General features: G+C 39.1%; 1 protein-coding gene across 3 annotated transcripts in view; it reads right to left on the bottom strand.

Annotated features, from left to right (window-relative positions):
• CREB5 (cAMP responsive element binding protein 5) overlaps positions 1-23,093 on the bottom strand; it is a 416,185-nt gene that overhangs the window by 316,480 nt on the left and 76,612 nt on the right. For all 3 annotated transcript variants that reach the window (XM_050783192.1, XM_050783193.1, XM_050783194.1), the window contains exons 2-4: positions 21,725-21,796; positions 15,276-15,369; positions 2,473-2,594 (exon numbers count right to left, since the gene is read on the bottom strand). In XM_050783192.1, coding sequence (XP_050639149.1) covers positions 2,473-2,594; positions 15,276-15,369; positions 21,725-21,778 — 270 coding nt within the window. In that variant the 5' untranslated portion in view covers positions 21,779-21,796. The remainder of the gene's footprint in view (positions 1-2,472; positions 2,595-15,275; positions 15,370-21,724; positions 21,797-23,093) is intronic.

Raw genomic sequence — 23,093 nt, 5'->3', positions numbered from 1 at the left:
TAAAAGAATATTGTCAGGTAGGGGAGCATTACTCCTACTCCTCATTTCCCTGACCAGTGACTTCCAAAGAAATGCCAGAGCCAAAGCCACCAACGCAGCCCTCTTTGCTGCCAGAGGAGTCATTGTGGTTTAGACCTCAAGAGAATGCCCTCTCGTGTAACCATGGCCACCTGAGGCTATATTTGGCTTGGTTTGAATGGGGCAAAGGAAGAAGAAGCTTCAACAGCCTGAATATTGTCCAGCCTCCCATGCGTGCAAGTGAGGCTGGGGCATGAGATGGTGGTGTCCTGAGATGCTGGCCCCAGACCATGGGGAGGCTGGCTGTTCCCCACCCACACACCTATCATGAAAGCATCACACAGCTATAAGCAACACTTAAAAGAGAGAAAATAACATGTTTCTACAGCTGCAATAGTTCCTTTTCTTACTTTGGTTGCTTAATTACTTTAATTTTTAAAATTTAATTATCTATATTCTTTTTCAACCCACAAGAAATTTAAAGCAACTCATAAAACATGTACAGCATGACAATGTTTTTAAATTAAAAATCAGAACCAGAGAAAATATAAACTAGAACTGAAAGTCTGGTCTAGGGAGGAAGTAAAATATGCTCATCACAACGTTTGAAAAAGTTCTCAAAGTTTAGCAGTAAACTTGGCTTTGTGTTAACCTAGCAGTCAAAGCGAAAAGAGAAACAGAACCAGTTACACGATTCTCATGTCCATGAGGAGAAAAATATTTCAGTTCCTCCGGGGAAGCAAACCATTTCCTGGAATTCAGATCTGCAAGAATTTCCTCATACAGGGCTTCATATAAGAAATCATGAATAATGCAATGGAGACTATCTAAAACCACACCCCGACAACGGGCTTCATGAAACTGTTCTAGGAAAAATGCCTTTAGTAAAATCAAGGGCATACACTTGAGGTAAAACCATTCTATCAGAAATGAAGACAATATGGACAAAATGCACATCTTTCTTATAGTTCAGTTTAAGAAGCCAGCTTTGAATATCTAGAGGAATGAATGAACTTAATTCCTTAGTCTTCTACATACATGTCTATCAAAAAAACTAAATTTGTTACTCAACCAAAGGAAGTTGACTAGATGATGAGAATTTCTTCCTCTCTTGCATACTATTTTCATGGTTTAAAAAATATATATATAATATATGTATATTTCTATTACAACAAAATATAGAATGCATGTCTTTTATTTTTATTAATTTTTTAAAGTGCTCAGAACTTTATTATTTGACTGGCAAATAATAGTTGCTGTATAAGTGCTTGTTTGAAAAAGAAAAAAGGCACTTCGTATCCTTTGAGAGGGGAGTGGAGGAGACAGTCAAGCATACATGACAAATGAATTATAAATAAATAAAACAAGTTGACTGAGATTTTATACCCCTCTTGTAAGCATCACCTACTTTCATGGTTTTTCCTGAAGCTGTACAGGCTAAATACAAGCCCTTGACTATTATGACATGAGAATGTGACAGGAAAAATCTGGTGGAGGGGGGATTATTATAATTTCACATAGACAAGGACTAAAAGGATTTTGAAACACTTAGAGAAATATCAGAACCTTTTAAAATTTCTTTTCCGGATGGAACAGCTGGACTTCAGAATTCATTACTACCTAACTGGTCTTTCCTTTCAATCACCTTTCACATTCTGAATTTCTGTTCACAGACTGTATCTAATTTGTTTCTTAATACAATGTGGGCCTTGAATAATGCTGTATAACAATGAACAAAATACCAAAAAGCATCCTCATCACATTGACTTGTGACCACCATCTCCTTTCATGAATCTTGTAAAGTGATTTTAAATTTCAGCACATTCCTATAAAAACCGAATATATTCTGAAGGGTTTCATAAAGTGATTTTCCTACATTTTTAAGAACAAATGATTCACAGTTGTACTTAACCTATTTGTTTCAGCAACAACAGATGTTCAATACTAGGACAAGGTAATATGACCAGGAAATAATTATGAATTTGGTGCAGAATGACTGGAAAGATTATAGAAAACAGACAGTTACAACATGGGCCAAAGTCTGATGAAATCCTCTCTTCTGCCATGAAGATTACTCGCCTGTTCTCTCACCCATTGACTCTATTCTTCTGCACTCACTGCTCACATAAGGTTTGCTATTAAATACTTAGCAAAGTAAAACAACTGGTGGGGAAAAGAAAAAATCTATAAGTTTGACTTTGGTTCAAGATTCTGAATTTTTTTTTCTGCTAGAATTTCGTATTTCAGATACCTATTTTTCACATGATTTATCTAGCTTTGAATTCTGCCATAATCAAGGAATAATCATTTTTTTAAAAATGTTAGACAAATACTCACAAATGGCTAAAATACTTCAAGGCCACATCAACACAATCTGCAGTGCAGAGACACCTAGTTTCCTCGTGGAAGTTTCTAGCAGGACACCTCTCAAGGCGTCCATCCAGGCAAACCTACCCGCTTGCTGCTCTCCTCCTCCTGGGCCTTCCTGAACTCATGCTCCAGGGAGCAGTCGAGCTCGCTGAAGAGGCCCACCTCTTCGCAGTTCTTCAGGAATCTCGTTGGGGTTGGAGTTTGATCTGAAAACAGAGTCAGAAAGCTAATAAATGGGTCTTTTTTTCTCAAAAGCCAGTAGCAAGCATGAGCTAGATTCACTAATCCCCTCCCCTTGCCTTAATTAAAATGTCCACTAGCCATCCACAGTCTCTTGACCCTTTAAGTAACATGACGATATGCAAGAAAATAGCACCGTAAATTCCGAAGCAGGAATACAGTAGACAGAGGGCTGCAGTCTGCGAGGGCTTGCCGAACTCCCTCCAGACAGCTTCAGGAGATCTCACTCTCCGCTTGCCTGAAGTCTGTACCATTTGAATACACAGTGAAACATGTGGAATGACCCTCTTTATTTATTTTAAACTTGAAAAAGAAAATGATTTTTGCTAAAATAAGGCCAAAAAAATCTGACCCAATGGTAAGCCTGACTTCAGGGGGCTGGAAAGAAAAAGGATTTTGCAAATTCTTAGAGTAAACAAAAAGAAACAAACAAGCATGTTAATTCCTTTTTCTTAATGGAGAAAGTAAACTTAACAATTCTATCTCTCTTCCTGAAAATCATAGAGGGATGATAAAAGGTTCCAAGTCAAACACATTCAGCTTTCATCCTTTAAAAATGTCATTATTAATTTTATTTTCCTTTGCTATAGCCAAAAAAAAGAATGTTCTTTAAATGCTCTTTAAAAGGAAAAGAATTTCTTTCACATTTTTGACTCTACAGAGCTTTCTACTTATAAAACTGAAGAATCTGAAGCCATTATTTGTAGCTTAATATATATGCAGCATTTGCAGTTAATAAAATATTTTCATACAATTCTTGAGAATCTAGATCTCACAAGATTCTATTAAATAGAAGGTAAGTAGAGTAGAATTGCGCTTTCTTCATCATTGAGTACAATCATCTTCCTTGGTGAAGATGTACTTGAGTTGAGACAAATAAAATTGCGTAAATTGTCTTTTCTCAGAAACAGGAGATGTTAGAACCAGAAAAGGACCATGGAAGAAAGCCTAGCCATGCTAAATTTTTACCAATCAGAAAAACAGAGACCCAGAGTAATTAACGGTCTTGCTCAAGGTCTCCCAGGTAGATGGTGGAGACACCAGGATTATAATCAAGACCTCAATCCTATTTGCACTGTGTACATGTATTATTCCCACCTAAGCCTGTAGTAGACTCTACTAGATTGACTATGGCATTTTCCCAGCTTGATCTAACACTCTCAAAATCTCTGCATAGTTCTCTAAGCCATTAACCAGTCAACTGAAGAGGTGCCCTCAAGTTGAAACAAATTTGCCATTCCTGCATTCTCTTTATATATTCCTATATTATAAGAAACTAGAATTATATTTACTTTTCTAAATCATACAGAGAATAGTTAAGCCCAGTAAATCAGTAAATGTCTGATTCAAAGAATATCTTAATACCCGTGAAGCAGAAAATGGTGTAATATCCCCCATCGAATCAACCCTTTAGAGGCAATGTCTCTTGATTTCCTATGGGCAAGGACCTTTCAGCACCCAAATGGCTTACTTGGATTCCATGCAGCAAAATCTCCATCTGCATTTTTTCCCATTATTGACCTGATCTCCAAGATACTGAGCTCCTTGCATTTCACAGAGAGCATACCACAGCTGTTCATAAATTCGGCATTACAGATAAGGGATGTGTGAAAGAGTGGGTTTTGATGAAAATTGTTTTATTAGCAACTAATTTATTTATTAAGATGCACAAATATACACCTAGGTCCCTAATATATACATATAACTATTGTGTATTTATAGAAGAAAAACTTTTTATGCAGGATTTTGCAATTTACAAACATTTTCACCCACATTGTCTACAATCTAGATCTTGCATGATTCTATGAGGCAGCAAGTGTTGATACTATTTTATAAATGAAGAAACAAGCTTCCTTGTACAAGGTCACACAATTTGCAACCATCTTATCACTACTAAGTCCTCTCTTACCTTCAGACACAATCCCTTCTTTATCTAAATGTGCTTTGCCCTCCCTGATCCAAAGGGCTCTGTTGTGTATGCAGAAGACAATTTTGACAACCCAGAAATCTAGATTTGAGAATACTGTAATATGGGGGAATTTACCTATATTCTCTGGACTTCATATTCCTCATCTTTCAAAAAAATTTCTAAAGTTATATGATCCTATAAATCCTAAAATCACCATCATAATGGGTTAGCTTTAAAAGTCACTGTTCATAGGCCAAAGAAATATGTGACTATTTAAAGGATAGTGAAATGGGAACAAAAGTAACAGCTGGAAGTGTGATACTAATAGGTCAGAGGCAAGGGCTTGCTATACAGATAAAGAAGTTTTCTGAATAGAAGGTATATAGACAAGGTCTGAGAGTGAAAATAAAAGGGTGTGTGTGTTTGCATGTGTGTGCACGTGTGTGTGTGCATGTGTGCATGTGTCTGCGTGTGTGTGTGTGTGCACATGTGCATAAGCACATATTCTTCCATTTATTGGGTGCTTACATCATGCTAGGCATGATGCTAAGTGCTTTGCACACAGCATCTAATTAGTGTTTACACCAACCATATTATGTAAAAATTATTTTTCCTCTTTTACCTATGAAGAAAATGAGACCTGCCCCAGGCCTGATAATGTGACTGATGGGGTAATTCCTAATTCATAAGGCCACGTTTGTAGCACTCTGCTGGATCGATCCACAAGTAGTCTCAGCAAGGCAAGTATCCCATACCTACCAATTTACAGAGGCAGTGAGTCCATGCAAAGGCACTCCTTTCTTTCAGCAAACCAACTCAGCAAGGGAACCAAACACCAAAATATGACAAATGTTGCAAAGGAGGTTTTTTAAAACTCCTTTTGGTGCCAATCTTTCTTGTCAAAGAAATCCCCAAGGATATGTGAGACAGTGAGAGAAGTGGGTAAGAGTTCCTTCTCGCATTTGCCCTGGTGCTTGGGTCTCCTGGGAACCTGGTGTGCTATTTGCAGACTCTCTGGAGAGGGTAACACACAGGTGTTTATGCAGTACCACTTCAGATTTACAAAAGCAATAACACACACAAAAAAACTTTCAACTCTCAAACTCAAAAGTTACTTGTTTTTAGTTTGGTTTGAGATTGGGGTTATTCCCTTCTCTCATTCAGATGGTCCCCACTGTAGTTGAAGCACTAAAAGAACAGTGAGTGGAAGGTGGAAGGCCTGAAAAAATCGTCTTGGCTTTGAGTTCTTATTGAAACCAGTTCCTGTAAACCCCCCAAGGGCCTCCTATCCCTACTCAATGAGCACACGTTTGATATTATCCACCAACAGAGTATCCGCCATTATTATTTAGGATCTAGAAATCACTGGTGCTGGAGCCGACTGGTGCCTGTTCTTGGCTCTAAAGAAGGTGTGATTTGCAAGAATTTTAATTTTTGGCCATGGATATTGCCCACCATCTTCAGGTCTAATTTCAGCAGAAATGGTTATTTGACAAGGCATTCGTGTGTTGATAGATTTAGCTGCCCCCTTTTTTTAACATCTGCACATTTTCTGGCTTACTTGGAACTGGTACCATGTGAGATCAAAGATAACAAGAGACCTTGTATTAATTCTTATAAATGTTAAAACAAAAGTTAAGCCCCATTTTCTGGTTCTTGTTGTAACTGGAAAGAATAGCTCACTCACAAAAAGAAAATGAATTAAAAATTTGGGACAGTGTGCCTTATCTATTCCAAATGTGGATATCAACTTTGCTTTTCTCTAACTATATCCTACAGCAAAGAAAATCACATTTGGTAACAGCCCTGGGACCTTTTTCTGGTCCTTCTGCTCTGGGGGTGGGAGGGAAGCAGTTGTCTTTGCTGTCTGTGGCTCCCCTGGCCCCAGAGCTTTTCATTTCTCCGTGGCTGAAAAGACTGCTGATGCTGGACTGTGTCAATCCCATGCCTGTGCCATCCTCCCACAGCCTCCTTTGTTCATGTGTGTAGGTGTATACTGGTATCTGGGAGTAATATTTTTAAGAGCAGACAGAAAACATCGCTCAACTTTGCTTGGGGCTTGGGCTCTCACATGCCAGCTTGAATTCAATTTCATGGACCATCTCATGACCTCATCTCGGAGTTCAGGAGCCTGAGAGAGGCTGCTAGGATGACTGTTCTCTTTACCTCTCTGTGAATCATGGCCCTCAACTTCTAAATCTCCAGCAAAGAAGCATAAAGGGATAAAAGGAAGATTAAAAACTGGCAAACTCCATTCCCACTGATCATGGGAAGTCTAATATTTCCATTATCTTATGTGATGTTTTCTCAGGTGTTTTAGTTGCAAAACTGTTCCTGTAAGATAGGAGTCAGCAGGATTGCAATGCAGTTCTATTGGTGAGTGATATGAATGATTCCAAAATATTTCAAAAGAACCAAAAGTTGTTAGGATTATCAATTACCAATCAAATTATATGACACAATTTCCACATCATGGAATCACTGCCTCTGTAAATTGGTAGGTACAGGATACTTGCCTTGCTGAGACTACTTATGCATTGATCCAGCAGAGTGCTACAAACTTGGCCATATGAATTAGGAATGACCTGATCAGTCACATTATCAGCTGGGCAGACAAGCATACGGCTAAATGCATATGCGACTCTCAGCGCTTCCTATCAGTTCATAGTCTGCCTAGCACCAGCAGCTTCAGCCCACCAAGTGCAATTATTCCAACATAAAACTAAATGACAAGGAAAATGCCAAATTCTGAAATCCGATTCTTCTCTTAAAAAGCATTTAGTCTGCTCTACATTTAATAATAGATTGCTACCTTACTCCCTTTCCAAGCTGCATTTGAATTATGTGTTTTTCTGTTTCATTTTTCTCAATGGTTAAAAAAGTCAAAGTGACAAATCACCAATTTAAAAAAGAAAAGAAATGAAAATGCAGGGTCCCCATCATATACCAGAAAAGAATATTAACTTCCTAAGCAAAATGTTCTTTCCTATTGGTCTGATATTCTCAACTATGGTATTACTAAAGGACTGTGAAAATAATGTTACATCATATGGTATGAAACTGATAGTGGCTAGTAATACTGTAAAAGGCCTCATTAGTTACAATAAAGGTTATTTTGAATTAGCGGCCATGTAATTACAGGATATTCTTTAAAGGCGATGCATTTTTATTATTTGCATGACTCAGATTCAACCAAACAAAAATGTGGGCTAATGGAATTCCTCAAGAGGGCCATTCAAATCAATGGAGAAAAATATTGGAATTAGTATATCTATTTTAGTAAGAGTTAGAGTTATCTAAAAAGGTATTTTTCTTAGGTACTTTTGATATTATTTTATTGGTTACATTTATCTCATAAATATTTCAGCAAATGGTTTCTTTAAAATACTCCAACTTAGTCCCTATCTAAATTTTAATAGAGTCCTAATTTAGGATAATTTACATTAAATGAATTTTAATATACATAATCCTTTGTAAGAGCGATAATCAATAACAACTCACAGAATTCCATGGAACTTTAGACTTCTTTGCAATAAATGTGCCTTTTATTGAGTGTGAATATATAATAGGAGTCTCTCAGTAACACTGATGTTACTATTTCCCTGCATCTGTCCTGAAAGGCAGTGCTACAATGGGACAAACCAAGGCAAACCTGGTTTTTAAGCAATGGATGTGGAATGCTTAAAAACCATCCTGGCCAGGGTGATCCAGGTCAGTCGGGAGATGGAACACCCTCTCACACTCTTGACTCATATGCTGGCATCCATTCATTGCCAAGATAGATAACTGTTGGACTAGATGCTCTTGCAAGTGCCTGTGAGTCCATTAGACAATGCTCTGACAAAGGTGTCTCTTACAACACATGCTTAACTAGCTCCAAAATACACCATTTTAGATTTAAAGTAACCAATTTTATATTCTACACCTACTCACGATCAACCATGAGCTACCCCAAGTGTTCCAACTGCAATCAAGCCACAATTTCAATTTGCTTTACTGAGGCTAAGCTAGTAAGAAGGGTTATTAACACCAAGAGATCAAGTCTGCTGGCTGAGTGAACTAGGGGACCCAAGGTGATTTTATTATCAAAAATTGTCCTAAATAGCAGAAGCTAATGCTTAACTTTCCACTGAGTCCCTGATTGCCTGAGTTCTCCTGTACTCTTAGTCAAAGGGGACTGGTTTCCAGGTAGAACAAAGACTGCAAGCAAGCTTTTCATATAAAAAAAGAATACTACAGAGCAAGGCCTCCAAAGGATTCAGGGGAATTATTCAAAATTCCATTTTGCTTGACCAGCTAAGAACATGGACAAGAAACGAACAATTCCTATAAATGCCAGTGCCACTTACATTCTATTTGTCACAATGGATGAGACAATCTGATTTTAAACCACAACTCTTTGTTCTTTGCAATGCTTATGTGTTAGAAGAATCTCCTAAAAACTTTTGATTATTTTCTCCATTGGATAACTATTAAAGAGATACCAATAATATAAGAAAAAGTAGTTCAGGATTTATATCCAAACATACAACTGAGACCAAAATGTGTTCTTAGTATGTATAGCTCACACATCTAGGTGTATGGTAAAAAAAATTACAGACACATATGGACTTTGAGCAAACTACTTATTCCTTTGATCTTGTTTCCTCATATGAAAAAAAAAGTGGTAAGGATTGAATGACCTAATGTATGTAAAGCACAGGGCTCAATGACTGGTAAAAGGGAAGGCAATAAATGGTAGCTAGTATTATTACCATGCTGCCCTCTGGTGCAAGCCATCTCCCCCACCCTCTGCTCCATAAAGATCCAATTAATTCACACAGTGGGAAGTTACTATATACCTTTACTATCAATGGAATTGCCAAGAAGAAGAGGTAAGTATGGGTCGTGTGTGTGTGTATGTGTGTGCACGTGCGCGCGTGTGATTTATTTACTCAGTTTTTACAATATCCTAACTCATTCTAAAAAGAATTTGGAGTGAGATATGCCATCTTCCCTCTGGCTTCCCCCTTAAAATGGCCAGGGATTATTAAATAGACTCTTGTGGCAAAGAACCATGAGCAGTGGATTTGGGTTCTGTGATTGGATCACGATTAGCCTCTTGGGAACAAATGTTTTACTTCCCTGAATTACTTTCTTGCTTTCTCCATGGTGAGAGTTAGGTTTAGAGCCTGGAGCTAGAGCTGGGCCCTGATTCTAGACCTAATCCCGGGACACAGTCGGGTTCTGAAGGACTATACTGTCATTCATGTTAGATGCTCCCTATCAAATGGTGAGTCCTGAGAATCTGATGAATGAAGGAAGATGGAATGAAGAAGCCAGTCTTTCCTGCCTTTCTTCAGTGTCAGCTCAAGATGTAGTCAGCTGTGCCACACTTGGTCTTGTGGTCTTACCCACATCCAGTCCCACCACATTCAGGGGTCAGGGAGAAAGGACCCCTGAGCCTAAAGTTCCTAGAGGCCTTTCCTGATCCCCTTTCCTGCTGGTCACTTGCTATCACAATCATGTTTTATCTTCATCATAGCACTTGTCACTAACTGATACTTATTTACTTATCTGAGTTTTTTGCTGTTATTTATTATCTCCCTTCCTCTGCACCCCACTTGAGTAGTAAGTTTCATGAAAAAAGAGACCTCACCTGTCTTGTTCGATGCAGCAATTAACACTTATTGTAGGCACTCAATGAGTGTTTGCTGAATGAACGAATCACATGGCGGTAGAAGAGCAACTTCAGTCCCTCTTCCTATGCCTTGACTGGTGCCTGCCCTAACCTCCTTCCAAGCACAGACCAGTTGCCTGTAGCATTAGCTGGGCCAGAATGTCAGCGGGTAGGCTACCGAGGCATTTAAAAGACACACAGTTGGCCAGGTGCTGTGGCTCACGCCTGTAATCCCAGCACTTTGGGAGGCCAAGCAGGGCAGATCATCTGAGGTTGGGAGTTCGAGACCAGCCTAACAAACATCGAGAAACCCCGTTTCTACTAAAAATGCAAAATTAGCCGGGTGTGGTGGTGCATGCCTCTAACCCCAGCTACTCAGGAGGCTGAGGCAGGAAAATCACTTGAACCCAGGAGGCGGAGGTTGCAGTGAGCTGAGATAGCGCCATTGCACTCCAGCCTGGGCAACAAGAGGGAAACTCCATCTCAAAACAAAAGAAAACAAAAGACACACAGTTACGTGTGTCTTTCTTATCTTACGCTTCCCACCTGAGATGTCTGTCAATTGGGTTTTACCTTGTGAGAAAGATCCACAACACCCTTGAACTTTATCTTCCCCTCTCCCTGAAGGCAACACAATCTATCATCTTCTAGGTCACACACACACACGTGTGAGCACATGAGAGGACACATGTGCACACACAGCCCTACCTTGGAGGGCTGTCTCAATCTTTCTCCACAGGAAAGATTGAACTTGCTGGTATCAAGATTTACAGTGGAGATGGAGAAAAAGTCATGTGCTCCATTTGAGTTTTTGTTTTAATAGGAATTCTTATTTGGAATATTATTTGTTTGTTCAGCTATAAATAAGATTGCACTTTGATTCTCATTCTGGGTCTTTCCCCGCACCCGCCCCCGCACAGAACCCAGGAACTCTATAAAGAACTCAGGGTGGGGACATTTAACAAGGCAAGATTTGCCAATTCCTAGGTACCTACCCATAGTACCAGGGAAGTAGACTCAAACACCACCCTCTTTACCACTATACTGAAATTTGATCATGATTTTCAAACCAAACATTGCATAACATAATAGCTGTTAATTTTGAAAGCTGCCTGCGGATGTGCATTGTCCTCTACACATTCCCACTTCAAACTTGGCACTCAAAAACCTTCTACATCACGACTTCCCTTACTATGAAATTATCCTTCTTCACAATGAGAACAGCTGAAGGAACAATTCACATCCATCATCACATTAGGACTCTAGAAATGCATCACATGGACCAAATAAAGATGGGAGGACCCAGGCGAAGGGTTGTGCAAGTCTCTCAAAGGGAGTCTTGGACTCTCAAAGTCCAACGCTGTCGTCTCCATTTGTGTCTCTACTCTGTCCCTTTGAATAAGGGGTTTATGTTTACTGTCTATCCAGAAGATAGGGCTTATTCTACTAAAACACGGAGACTGTCACTTTTAATACCTTACCTGATGGCATGTCAAAAATCATTTACAATCACTTTTTAGGAGTGACTCTACCTGGCCTAAATGAAATGGACCTTATGATAAAGCTGTGAAATTATTTCTGATCTTTCTACCTGTTGGAAACTTAGAGTATATCTGTGACATATTAATGCCTTCCCCAACTACAATAGTTACAACTAATTAAGGATAAGGTGATTTTCCAAAATTTTCCAAAATAAAGGTTAACCAGATATTCTGAAGTTTGTCATATAAATATCTATTATATTTTATCTTCTTAAAATATGACAAGCCTCAACTCATCTGAAATAAAATGTGTAATTGAATATTGCTTGAAAAAATAGTCCAGGAGGAACTTGAAGATTTTTGCCCTGATGTTTTGATTTACATTATTTTTATTATCATTGTTACTATATTGCAAGTCATATAAAATCATTCATCTTCATGAGAGGCCACAAAATATGATAAAGTAAATAAAATTTTAATGAGCATGTTTGTTTCTTTTCCAGGACCAGAAGGCTTTAGTGTGAGTTCTAGCAATCTTTTAAGAAAAAAAAGTATTCTAATATCACATAAACACATAAAATAAAAGAGAAACTAATTTTCAAACTCATAAGATACTAAAACTCATCATGGACAGTATGACAAAATATAATTACAAACTAATTTGGCCTATGAACATAGTTTTAATAAAAATATACTCTGAAGCTTTTAATAAATCAAATTTAAATCAGGCAACAGTCAAGTAAAATCTTGTCATATGTGTAATCATAATCCAATATGCCACAATTAGCATTATGGAAAATGAGGCTTGAGAAAATAAACATTGAAGGATTTCCTAGGCAAAAAATTAAAAAATAACAAACTAAAAATGCCCAACACAATAGCCTATTATAATTCAGGATGAACAATGTTGGTATATTACATCGAGTTCTCTAAGTGCAAAGAAATTCATCCAGACTGTATAGCTCTGCATTCCCTTCCAGTAAGAAAATTCTATGAAACTAAGAACATGCAAAGTGGGTAGCAAGTTTTAAAATTTAGCACTTCATTTCATTAGGAGTATTAAATGGCCTCACACCAACCTCAACATAAACCATGAGAAAGCAAAAGAAAATATGTCAATATATTACTCATGCTGTTTTTCCTCATATTTATTTCTCTCTTCATTTTCTCATTCTAAATTTGACATAATAAAAATTAGAGTTACTTTTCTCCAAATAATTTTCCTCCTGGCACTGCCAGTGATTGGCAGCAACAGCCTCAAATTAATAAGGATCCGGTAAGAACAATTGCAAAGCTGCAAGAGATTAACCAAAAAAACCTGCTTTAGGCACTATATAGAAAAATGCTTCATTTCAGTGTTCACACATCTTCAGCTGCTCTTTCTCAGACTTTCAGATGGGGCTCCTTAGAGGACCATCCTGGCAGCCTGCCTGAAAGACTGCTCTGGTACTTACACTATAGTAGTAATCTCTCTACATAATCATCATTCCCTAAACTCACCTCCCACTCCTTTACCACCAGGCAACCTATTTGAGGGATCCAATTTGGGAAAAATAAAGGGAGAACTTTTGAATTTAAATATTGGGAATTGCAGAGTCTACAAGCTTGCTACTTGTGTATCTATGCTCACTGATGAACCATTAAGTTATACTACAGGGACTCTACAGAACATGATGGATACAAAACAAAAGAATAGGCCATCCTTCCTAATCCTTCTAGGCTGTTATAATTCTTATGAATTTGAGTTTCTCCATCTCTGTTTGTAGACTTAAAGAAAGAACAAACAATTTTTAAAGAGCAAGCTCATAGAAAAACAACAACGAACAGAGGCTGACAGGTGGCGAGTGGTGGGTGAAGAGAAGGGCAGAGGCTGCCTTTGAACTTGGAGTCTTCCAAGCCAGAGCACATTGGCACTATCAACAAGTCACTGGATGTGTGGATGGCTCTGACACCGGGGGTACTGGGAGAATTTGACCGTGTCTATAAAGTGGCAAAGTCTGATGATGCAGTAGCCATGTGCGGGTCAGTGGGTTAGGACTGCAGCATCAAGGGCCCTCATCTTTTCCCTGTGTTCTGAGCCTGGGACAGAAGCTCCATCACCTGTGCCCTTTCTCCTCTGTCAGTAACAATGGGTTATAATAACCTGTCTGACAAAACTCGTAGAGGATTATTGATAATAGTGATGTCCTGCACATGTTTCCCAGAACTTGAAATAAAATTTTTTAAAAAGAATTTTAAAAAATTGTAATAACAAAGCACTTTTAAAATTAAAGTAACATAGAAACACTAAATTACATGAGCCAGGCCTGGCAGTACAGTTTGTTTCTCTTCTAATACATTTAAAACATATCCATAGGTGTGCTAAGGAGAGAAGGGCTAAGGTGAAAAATTTCTAGCCTAAGAAGAGTAACAGGAAACTGTTTGATTATCCTGCTAGGATTTATGCAACACTTTTCCTTACATTCTTTCATTGAATCTCCACAATAAGCCTGTGAAACAGACTTGGCAGATACAATCATTCCCATTTTTTGGGAAAAGAAACTGAAGCCCAAAAAGGTTCAATAAGTAGCTCAAGGTCATGGCCAGGTGAGGCAAAGCCCAGGATAGAGTTCAGGTTCCTCACTCCTGTCCCTGCACTTTTTCTAATTTACCATACTACTCTCAAAATCAGAAGAAATCACAATTAGCTGATGGATTATTGGTATTATTTATTTCTGCTCACATTTGCTGAGCACTTGCCGTTTCCATACATTCTCTCATTTAATCTCCCACATACGAGGCAGGTATTGTTTCCTAAGGACACCTTCACTGACCATCTCAATCCAAAAAGAGAGCTCATTCTACCAAAGTTGCATAGCACCTTTTCCTTAAAATACTCATTTGTATATGTCATGGATGATCCTTTATTTTAGCTAAGTTTTCATATGCATGCTATATTGTGATATCCTTGAGGACAGGAAGCATATCAATCTTTGCATTTCCCATGGCTCACAGAACAGTGCAGTGTGCATAGATGCCCAATTAACATTTGTTGCTTGAGTGTGATTACAGGTATGTAATTTTTTTTTTGAGATGGAGTCTTGCTGTGTTGCCCAGGCTGGAGTGCAGTGGCCTGATCTCAGCTCACTGCAACCTCCACCTCCCAGGTTCAAGCGATTCTCGTGCCTCAGCCTCCCGAGTAGCTGGGATTACAGGTGCATCCCACCATGCCCGGCTAATTTTTGTATTTTTTGTAGAGATGGGGTTTCACCATGTTGACCAGGCTAGTCTCACTCGAACTCCTGACCTCAAGTGATCCACCCACCTCAGCCTCCCAAACTGCTGGGATTACAGGTGTGAGCCATAGCGCCCAACCAGGTATGTAATTTTTAAAACAACTTATATAGAGCCAAGTTGCATAGTAATAAATATTTCATTTCACTTTCTAGAAAATGAGAAGTTGCCGCTCTTCAATCACTTGGGTGAATATTACCTGATTATATTTCTGCTATACCTTAGAAACGTGTATTTTCAAGGTGCACAATTTACCAAGAAGAACAAGTACCTTGCATGGAACGGATCTGATCACCCAAAGCTTCTTTTCCTGATGGCTCCTTACCTGATAACATATTGTCTGTTTTTATTGAAGGAAACTTCAAAGTCATTTCATGTTTGTGCCTATGAATCATCAGATGGTCCTCTGTTGGGAAGCGCTGTCAGACAAATAAAAAAAAAAAAAAGGGAGGGGAGAAGAGGAGCCATTCAGTTTTAAAAAACATATTTACCATTATTGAGAAAAAGACTTATTTAGCATTGCAAACATGACAGGCAAAACAAAAAAAAAAAAAAACATTTCTGAAAAAGTGTGAAAGCATGAGTAAGTGAAGTTGCAAGCCTTTTTATGCAAGCAAATGTGCTAGGATATTCCTTTAAATTACACCCAAATATATGCATTATAATTTTCATTAAAGTTTACCAAAGGGGTTAACTACAATTGCAGAAAAATCTGGCTGAGTACTAATAATAAGCAGAAAATTTTCGCCTTCTATACCTTCCCTGGGAACTTTTTTGAAAGGACTCTACTTCTTAGATAGATACTCCCTGGATATATCCAACTATGCTGACTAATCAGTAAACTATATATTTCTTTAGGAGCTATGGGTTTGCACTTTAAACTTTGTATTTAAAGAATAAAACAGGAGGAAGCAAATGAACAATACTGAAGGTATTAAAATAACATATATACAAAAAATGAGCTGTGCCCTAATGCCTACCTAAGTAGGCAGCATTTAAAAAAAAAGTGTTTAAATGAATGCTTATTTGTGGTCATGAAGTATAACTAATAATGGCAACATGACAAGTTAAAATTTTTCCATTTCTTCTTATACGTATGAGAAAACCATGTCTAAAACATGAAAGTGACTTTAGACCTGAGTAGCACTGGAATTTTGCAAAATCACTTGGAACTTTTCAAATGTAGTTAATGTTTTACATAATAGTGTAAAAATTAAGTGTAAGGTATGATAAGTATGCTAGACATTATCTATGAATTAACCAAAAATAGGAGAAAGGCATGATGAAAGAAAAGAATCGTGATTCAAGTCAGACTTTGGGAAAGAATTATATGCCATGCCTAATTATTTGACATATGTATCTACAAATGTACACTGTGAAATTTGTACAGTACATTTCCATTTATGAAGACTTTGCCCACCTATTATCTGATATTTTAAAATTACACATATAATTTTGGAGTAACATGACAAATTATTTTTAGTATTCTATGTTCTGTGCAACGTAATAAACCAATGCTTATTTTTAAGTTTCAGGGAATGATATTATGGTTGTCAAAAATGCTGCTCCCAAATGTTTTTGGCTGTCTGACTTCTGGTCACATGGTGGGACTGAACTTTCTGGCCCTCTTGTGGTTGCATGAAGCCATGTGACTAGTTCTGCCTATTAAGTAATGAATGAAAGTGACATGTCACCCAGGGGCCAGCATCTAATTCCTGGTGTAAGACCCTCTAGCATTCCCCCTTCTCTTTTGTTTTAACATGGCAACTAGCAATATTGGAAATAGTGGCTACCCAATCATCCTAAATCTCTGAGGCATTAGGAAAAGCATTTCTGAATTCTAAAGTATTATGAAGAACTTCCTGCCAATCTACAATAGAAATGTATCCTTGGGGAACAGAAATAAGCCTTTGTTGCTCTAAGCCATTGAAGCTTTGGGATAATTTGTTATTGTAGCAGATCCTAGCCTATCCTGCTTCAGACTAGTATGTTTGTAGTAACTGAACATAACAGAATATCTGCTTTATCAATGTCAAATGAAAATACAACAGAGGATGATATTTTCTGCTGAACATTTCCAAATCTTCAACAACTTAGAAAATCTTTCAGAGCTTCCTAATTCCTCAGGATAGTCAATATAAGTTTTAATTACATTTGTTCACTAGGGTAGAAATATTTTCTGCAAATGGCATGGATTTATGTTCATGAGAATGAAGGAATTCTCTGGGCTGAATCATATAAAATATTCTAAAAGTAGTTCTTTGCATAAATATCACTTATTTACTTGTCATTTGTATTATATAAATTGGAGAGCACTGGCTTTTGCAAAACATGGTAATTATGCCAGATTTCTGAATATACTGAAGTTTGCTTTATATGACATGATTTTTTTTTTGCTACTGGTTCATCCACTCTCTTGGTCTATAACACCGTATAATGACTGCACCAAATTTGTAGCAGTACCACGTGTGATTTAGAGACTGGGTTGCCTAGTCTTTCTGCCAAACAACTAATTATGATTTTTGTTTCATATATATACAAAATATGTATAAAATACACATATACATATATAATGTACTATAAAAATATTATATTTTATATATATACTATATTTCAGATATACTATATTTTATATGTATTTGTATATTCAAAAATATACAACATGGTAACAGCCTTCATTTCATATCTATAAGCCATTTTTTGACTTTGTAAAATAATAGCCTAAAGTAGGATATGAACCAGAATACTTCTTAAATAACAATAATTTCCATAATACAACATACTGACTACAATTACCTTCCAAGTGACATAATAAAGGACATCGTGATTTTTTTTTAATTCAGCAGGAACATAGCAGCAAATTGAAAATAACGAAAATATACAGTCTGCAACAGATATAGAGCTGAGAAAGGCCACTGGAATTCAGAACGTGGTTAATTCAGAAGGCAGAGAGAGAGTGAAATTAATATTGAGCTCTGTGAGATTACAAAGAGCAAGAGAAACTCTTCCTTCTGAGACAAAGATAGTGTCGAAGAGCAATAACATAAAAAATCTCCCACGTGACTGTGGTGGCTCACGCCTGTAATCCCAGCACTTTGAGAGGCCGAGGCGGGTGGATCACCTGAGGTCAGGAGTTTGAGACCAGCCTGGCCAACATGGCGAAACCCCATTTCTACTAAAAATAAAAAAATTAGCCAGGCATGGTGGCACGTGCCTGTAATCCCAGCTACTCGGGAGGCTGAGGCAGGAGAATCACTTGAACCTGGGAAGCGGAGGTTGCAGTGAACCAAGATCGTGCCAGCCTGGGTAACAAGAGTGAAACACCACCTCAAAAAAAAAAAAAAAAAAAAAAAAAAAAGTCTCCCTTGTATTATAGGCCATTCCTAATAGAGCTAAGTTTCTTTACCATGGGGGAAAAGGAGAGAAAAATCCTTTCGTTGCCCCCAGCACAGGGCAAGCACTGATAACTTCTATTTACTCCCCTTTCCAATTCTCAGTCATCCTGTCTTCTCAGTGCAGGTTCCCAGGCTGTGGGATGTCCCTAAAGTAAATACCATGGCCGCAACAATTGACTTGACTGTGAGTTTCTAATACCCCAGGAGACCTGTGTGACTCCTGGGTGACTGTTACATTTTCTTAATTCTAACACCTCTTCCATTGAAAGATGCACATATTTTTATAACAGCTTGTCAAGGAAAAAATACACTTCCACATTAAATGAAGACATCGAGTTTTAGAAGCATCTTTACATTTAAATCTGAAGTGGGGGAAGCTTGGAATTGTTCCTTAAAATCAAGAAACTTTGTCAATCCCAATTTCCATGTCGGTCTAACCATTTCCTCGGTCCACTCAGGCTTCTCAAGGAAATGACTTGCTCCTTCACCAAGAAGTTCAAGGTCATTCAAAATGAACTCCCTTCAACCTCTATTAACCACCTCTATTTCAGCATTTTCATGTCACTTCCTTGATTCTCTTTCCAACCCCTCCTTTCTCAGAGGAATTAGCACCCCCACTCCTCCCCAGGTTCATCTATACCCCTTATCTTCTGCGGATTAGCCATGTAAACCAGCATGCTCACTCCTTCTGTCTCACTGGTTTCTTGTCCTTGACAAACTCCAGCTTGTCTATCCTTTAATTTTAAAAAAGCTGTTTCCTTCTCAGGCTACCATTATATCACTCCGCTTCCCGTCACTGCCTAGTGCTCTTGAAAGAGTCCTCTATGTTTGCCACCTCCGCTTCCTCACCACCCACTCACTCATTAATCCCTTGCAGTTTGGCCTCCGCCCCTGCTCCCCTCTCATAGGTTGCCGGCAAGCACCCAGCTGCCAAAGCCAACAGCCTGTGCCCAGGCCTCTAGCTGTCCCAGTTCTAGCAGTGCCTGACACCAGTGACCACATGTCTGTGGCATTCATTTCTTTCTACCTTGCCTGTTGCCAGAAAGAAGAAGGGCTTAGAGCAATACATAAAATAGTTTGGGAGAACATGGATTAGAAGTAGATGACCCCAAAAGAGAAGAGATCCAAAAGAAAGGAAGACTAAAGCCAAAATGCAAATCAGAGGGTAGTCATTCTCAACCAGGGGCAATCTGGGCCCACAGGGGACATTTGGCAATGTCTGGAAACATTTTTGGTCATAACAACTGGGGAATGCTTCTGGGATCTAGTGGGTAGAGGCCAGGGATGCTGCTAAACATCGTAAAACACACAGGACAGCTACCCAAGACATAGAATTATCCAGCCCCCAAATATTCACGATGCCAAGCTTGGAAAATTATTTCATATAGTCCAATGACTAATGTGCAGCTCTCTTCTCTCTGACTTACCTAAATATTAGATACGGCTTACAGCCCCTTCCTTGAAACACTGTCCTCTACTGTCCTCCACAACCCTGGAGGTTGCTGGGAATCCTAACTCACCCTGAACCCTCTTTTGCCTTTGCTGGGTCTCTGGAGAGTCCCATTCCATTAAATGCCCCTTCCTTAGCAGAGACTGGCATTTACCTCCCCAAGTAAAGTCAATCCCTGTATTATACTCTTCAAGGTGGCCTATGGTCTTCCTTCATGGAAAATTGCAATTGACTAATTAAGTGATTTACTGATCATGTGACTATAGACTTGATTCCTAAACTAGAAGCTCTGTGAGGACACAGACACAAATGTCTTGTGATTATTGTTTCCCCAGAGCAATCAGATTGCCTGGCATATAGTAGGCTCCCAAAAAGTGTGTTGAGAGATTTGAGTTGAATCAAACTTAGTGTGACATTTTCACCACCAAAGCAAAGCAAACTGCTCAAATTATCTGATTCCCTGTGGCTATCAAGACTTCTCTTTAAAGAAGCTGAATGGGAATACGTTCTACCTTAGGAATTAAGTTTTAACTTAGTTACCCTAGTAACTTAGTAAAGTGACACTCTGTATCCACAATGAAGAGTCCTGGTCTAGCAGGATTTTTACCAGTTACTTATCACTCTGTTTTTTCCTAGTGTTTTCTTCTTCAAAATCATCTCCTAACCAGTTTGCTTCAAAATAATTTTTGCACTGCTCTTGCTATTTATAAGTTGGAAATAAGCATTGACATAAAGCCCCTGGTATAACTTCTAGAACCTAAGCAAAGGACTCTGGTTGTTCAGTCAATGGTTGATAACACCAGCAACAATGTCTTATATTTCAATGACCTCTTCCTTCCAAAAGGCTCCCAGAATCCTCCACAAACTCCCTGGGGAGGTTAATAAGAAGGGTCCTCAATGAACCCTTCTTAGTAAGCTCTCATCTGACTGCTAAGCATTGCTCCACGCTCTACTGCCAACCCCACCACATGAACAGCCAGGAGAGTGAGGCAAAGAGTGTAACTCGCCACACCTGAAAGACCCCTGTGCTCTGGGTTCCAAACCTGTCCTATATCCCACAGAATGAAGATCTAGGCATGAGAGTAACCACGTGTAGTCATTTTCCAATGACTGGAATGTGGAGATACCCAAAGGGTCAAGAGTAGAAAAAGTCACTGTCACGTTCCAAAGGTAAAGTGCAAAACTCTGATTTTAGGTGATGAATGTTTCTAATTTCTTTCAAAGAGATAGATTCCAATATAATAATAGTAGCAGCAGCAATAGTAGTAACAACAGTGGACAATAATTGAGCTCATATTGTGTGCAGTCCCTATATTAAACAGTCTACTGGCAGTATCTCATCGAATTCCCACAGTAATTCCACTTGATGGAAGCCATCAGAGCATAAAAGAGATTTAGTCCAACACAGCAGGACAATTTCCCTCTTAAAGTTTACATACGTAGGAAAACTATAGACTCTACAAGAGTTATAGGGAGTTTGGGGTTTTTTTTACTCAAATTGGAAAATAAAACAAAATAAAATTTAACCTGTGATATTAAGCTATTTCATCAGTAATCTCGAAGCCCAGCCAGTATATTCAAGTGGCTTTTGTAAAAGTAAGCACTCTCCTTCCCTCTTTCTGAAATGATGGCCCTGCATATTTGCTGGGCAGGATACACCTGGCTTGCTTCCAGGAGGAAGTTAAGGGCAGAAATGCCCAACACTGCTACTTCTCAGGGGATGAGAGGGAAGTATTTCAAACTATTCAAAACAGAATATAATGATGGCGATGAAGATGATGATGATCACGATACTGATGGGGAGGGGGACTTTGGTGGTGTCTTGGTAAAGAAGGAAAGCCCAGGGCGGGCATGATTGCCGGGTGAGAGTTGCTTCCCTTTTGGAAAGTAGGCTCTGCATGTCAGAGCATGGAGGATCCGCACACTCACCTGGGAGCAGCCTGGGGCACTGCAGACAAACGGCCTCTCCTGCTCCAAATTCATCTTGGATTCCTCATAAATCTGAAGGATCAGAGGGAAAGGGAGGAAGGAAAAAAGAAATCCATGAATATCTTCTGCTTCCACCTGAGCAACATGAGAAAGGCAATCACTCAGAGCCCCCTTTCTATGCCAATACCAAAATTAGATGAGCAGAACATTAACACGAATGCGCACAGGCCCTGATTGGCTGTAGTTCTTTGGGCTCACCTAGGTTGGGCTCCTATTGTCCTTTACTTGAGTGCCTACTAACTGTACTTGGAAGAAAACTGCTATGGGGGTGGTCGCACCAGAAATCCTCCCTGTGGAAAACCACCTGGTGGGTGTTACTACCAGGGAAGACCACACCTGTGGAGGAAGGTTCTCAGGCAAAGCGCACACCAACCCTTGTTCAGTACTGCTGAAAGCTTTTGGGATTTGCTTCTTAGGACAGCAAGAGGGGTGGCAATCACTGGGTAACTGCCAGTGTGAAAAGGCCACCCCTGAGCAACAGGCGAAATGAGACGCCCACAATCACCCCAGCAAGCTTCAGCATTCCCAAGGGACTACAGAGTAGCTGTGGCGCCAGATTAGCAAGCAATTCTGGTGGTGAACCGTGATCCTCAATTCCCTCTCATCTCAGGCATTTGATGTGCCTCAACAAAAGTTATCCAAGTTACGCAGGAGTAAATAGAAATTCAAAAAATTCCAAAAACATTACGTTGGATATTTCATTAATTTGGCCTCATAAGCTGACTTGAAATTAATATCAGATTAAGGTTGCTGCGCCCTGATCCAAATACATCATCTGGAATAAGGTAGCTTTCAGGAAAAAAATCTTATAATCAGACAGGCATGGTGGCTCATGCCTGTAATCCCATGAGGGGATACTGGGGCGGGCGGATCATAATGTTGGATTGCTAATGTAGTCTAATCTGAGGCGGGTGGATCACTAAGGTAACCAGCACTGAGGTCAGGAGTTTGAGACCAGCCTGGCCGTCATGATGAAACCCTATCTCTACTCAAAATACAAAAATTAGCCAGGCATCGTGGTGCACACCTGCAATCCCAGCTACTCGGGAGGCTGGGACAGGAGAATTGCTTGAATCCCGGGAGACGGAGGTTGCAGTGAGTCGAGATCACGCCAGGGCACTCCAGCCTGGGTGACAGAGCTTGCTCCATCTCAAAAATAAACATCAGACACACGTTAAATTACACTGTAGTCTTTTCTCATGTAGCAGTTCAGTTTTTGTTTGTTCGTTTTTTTAATAAAAATAGAGACAAAGTCGTGCTATGTTGCCCAGGCTGGTCTTGAACTTCTGAACTCAAGCAATCCTCTCAC

This window comes from Macaca thibetana, chromosome 3 (genome assembly GCF_024542745.1).
Source record: "Macaca thibetana thibetana isolate TM-01 chromosome 3, ASM2454274v1, whole genome shotgun sequence".
Taxonomy (NCBI): domain Eukaryota; kingdom Metazoa; phylum Chordata; class Mammalia; order Primates; family Cercopithecidae; genus Macaca; species Macaca thibetana.
Note: the sequence above shows the minus strand (reverse complement) of the source record. Positions and strands in the feature narration are given on the sequence as shown.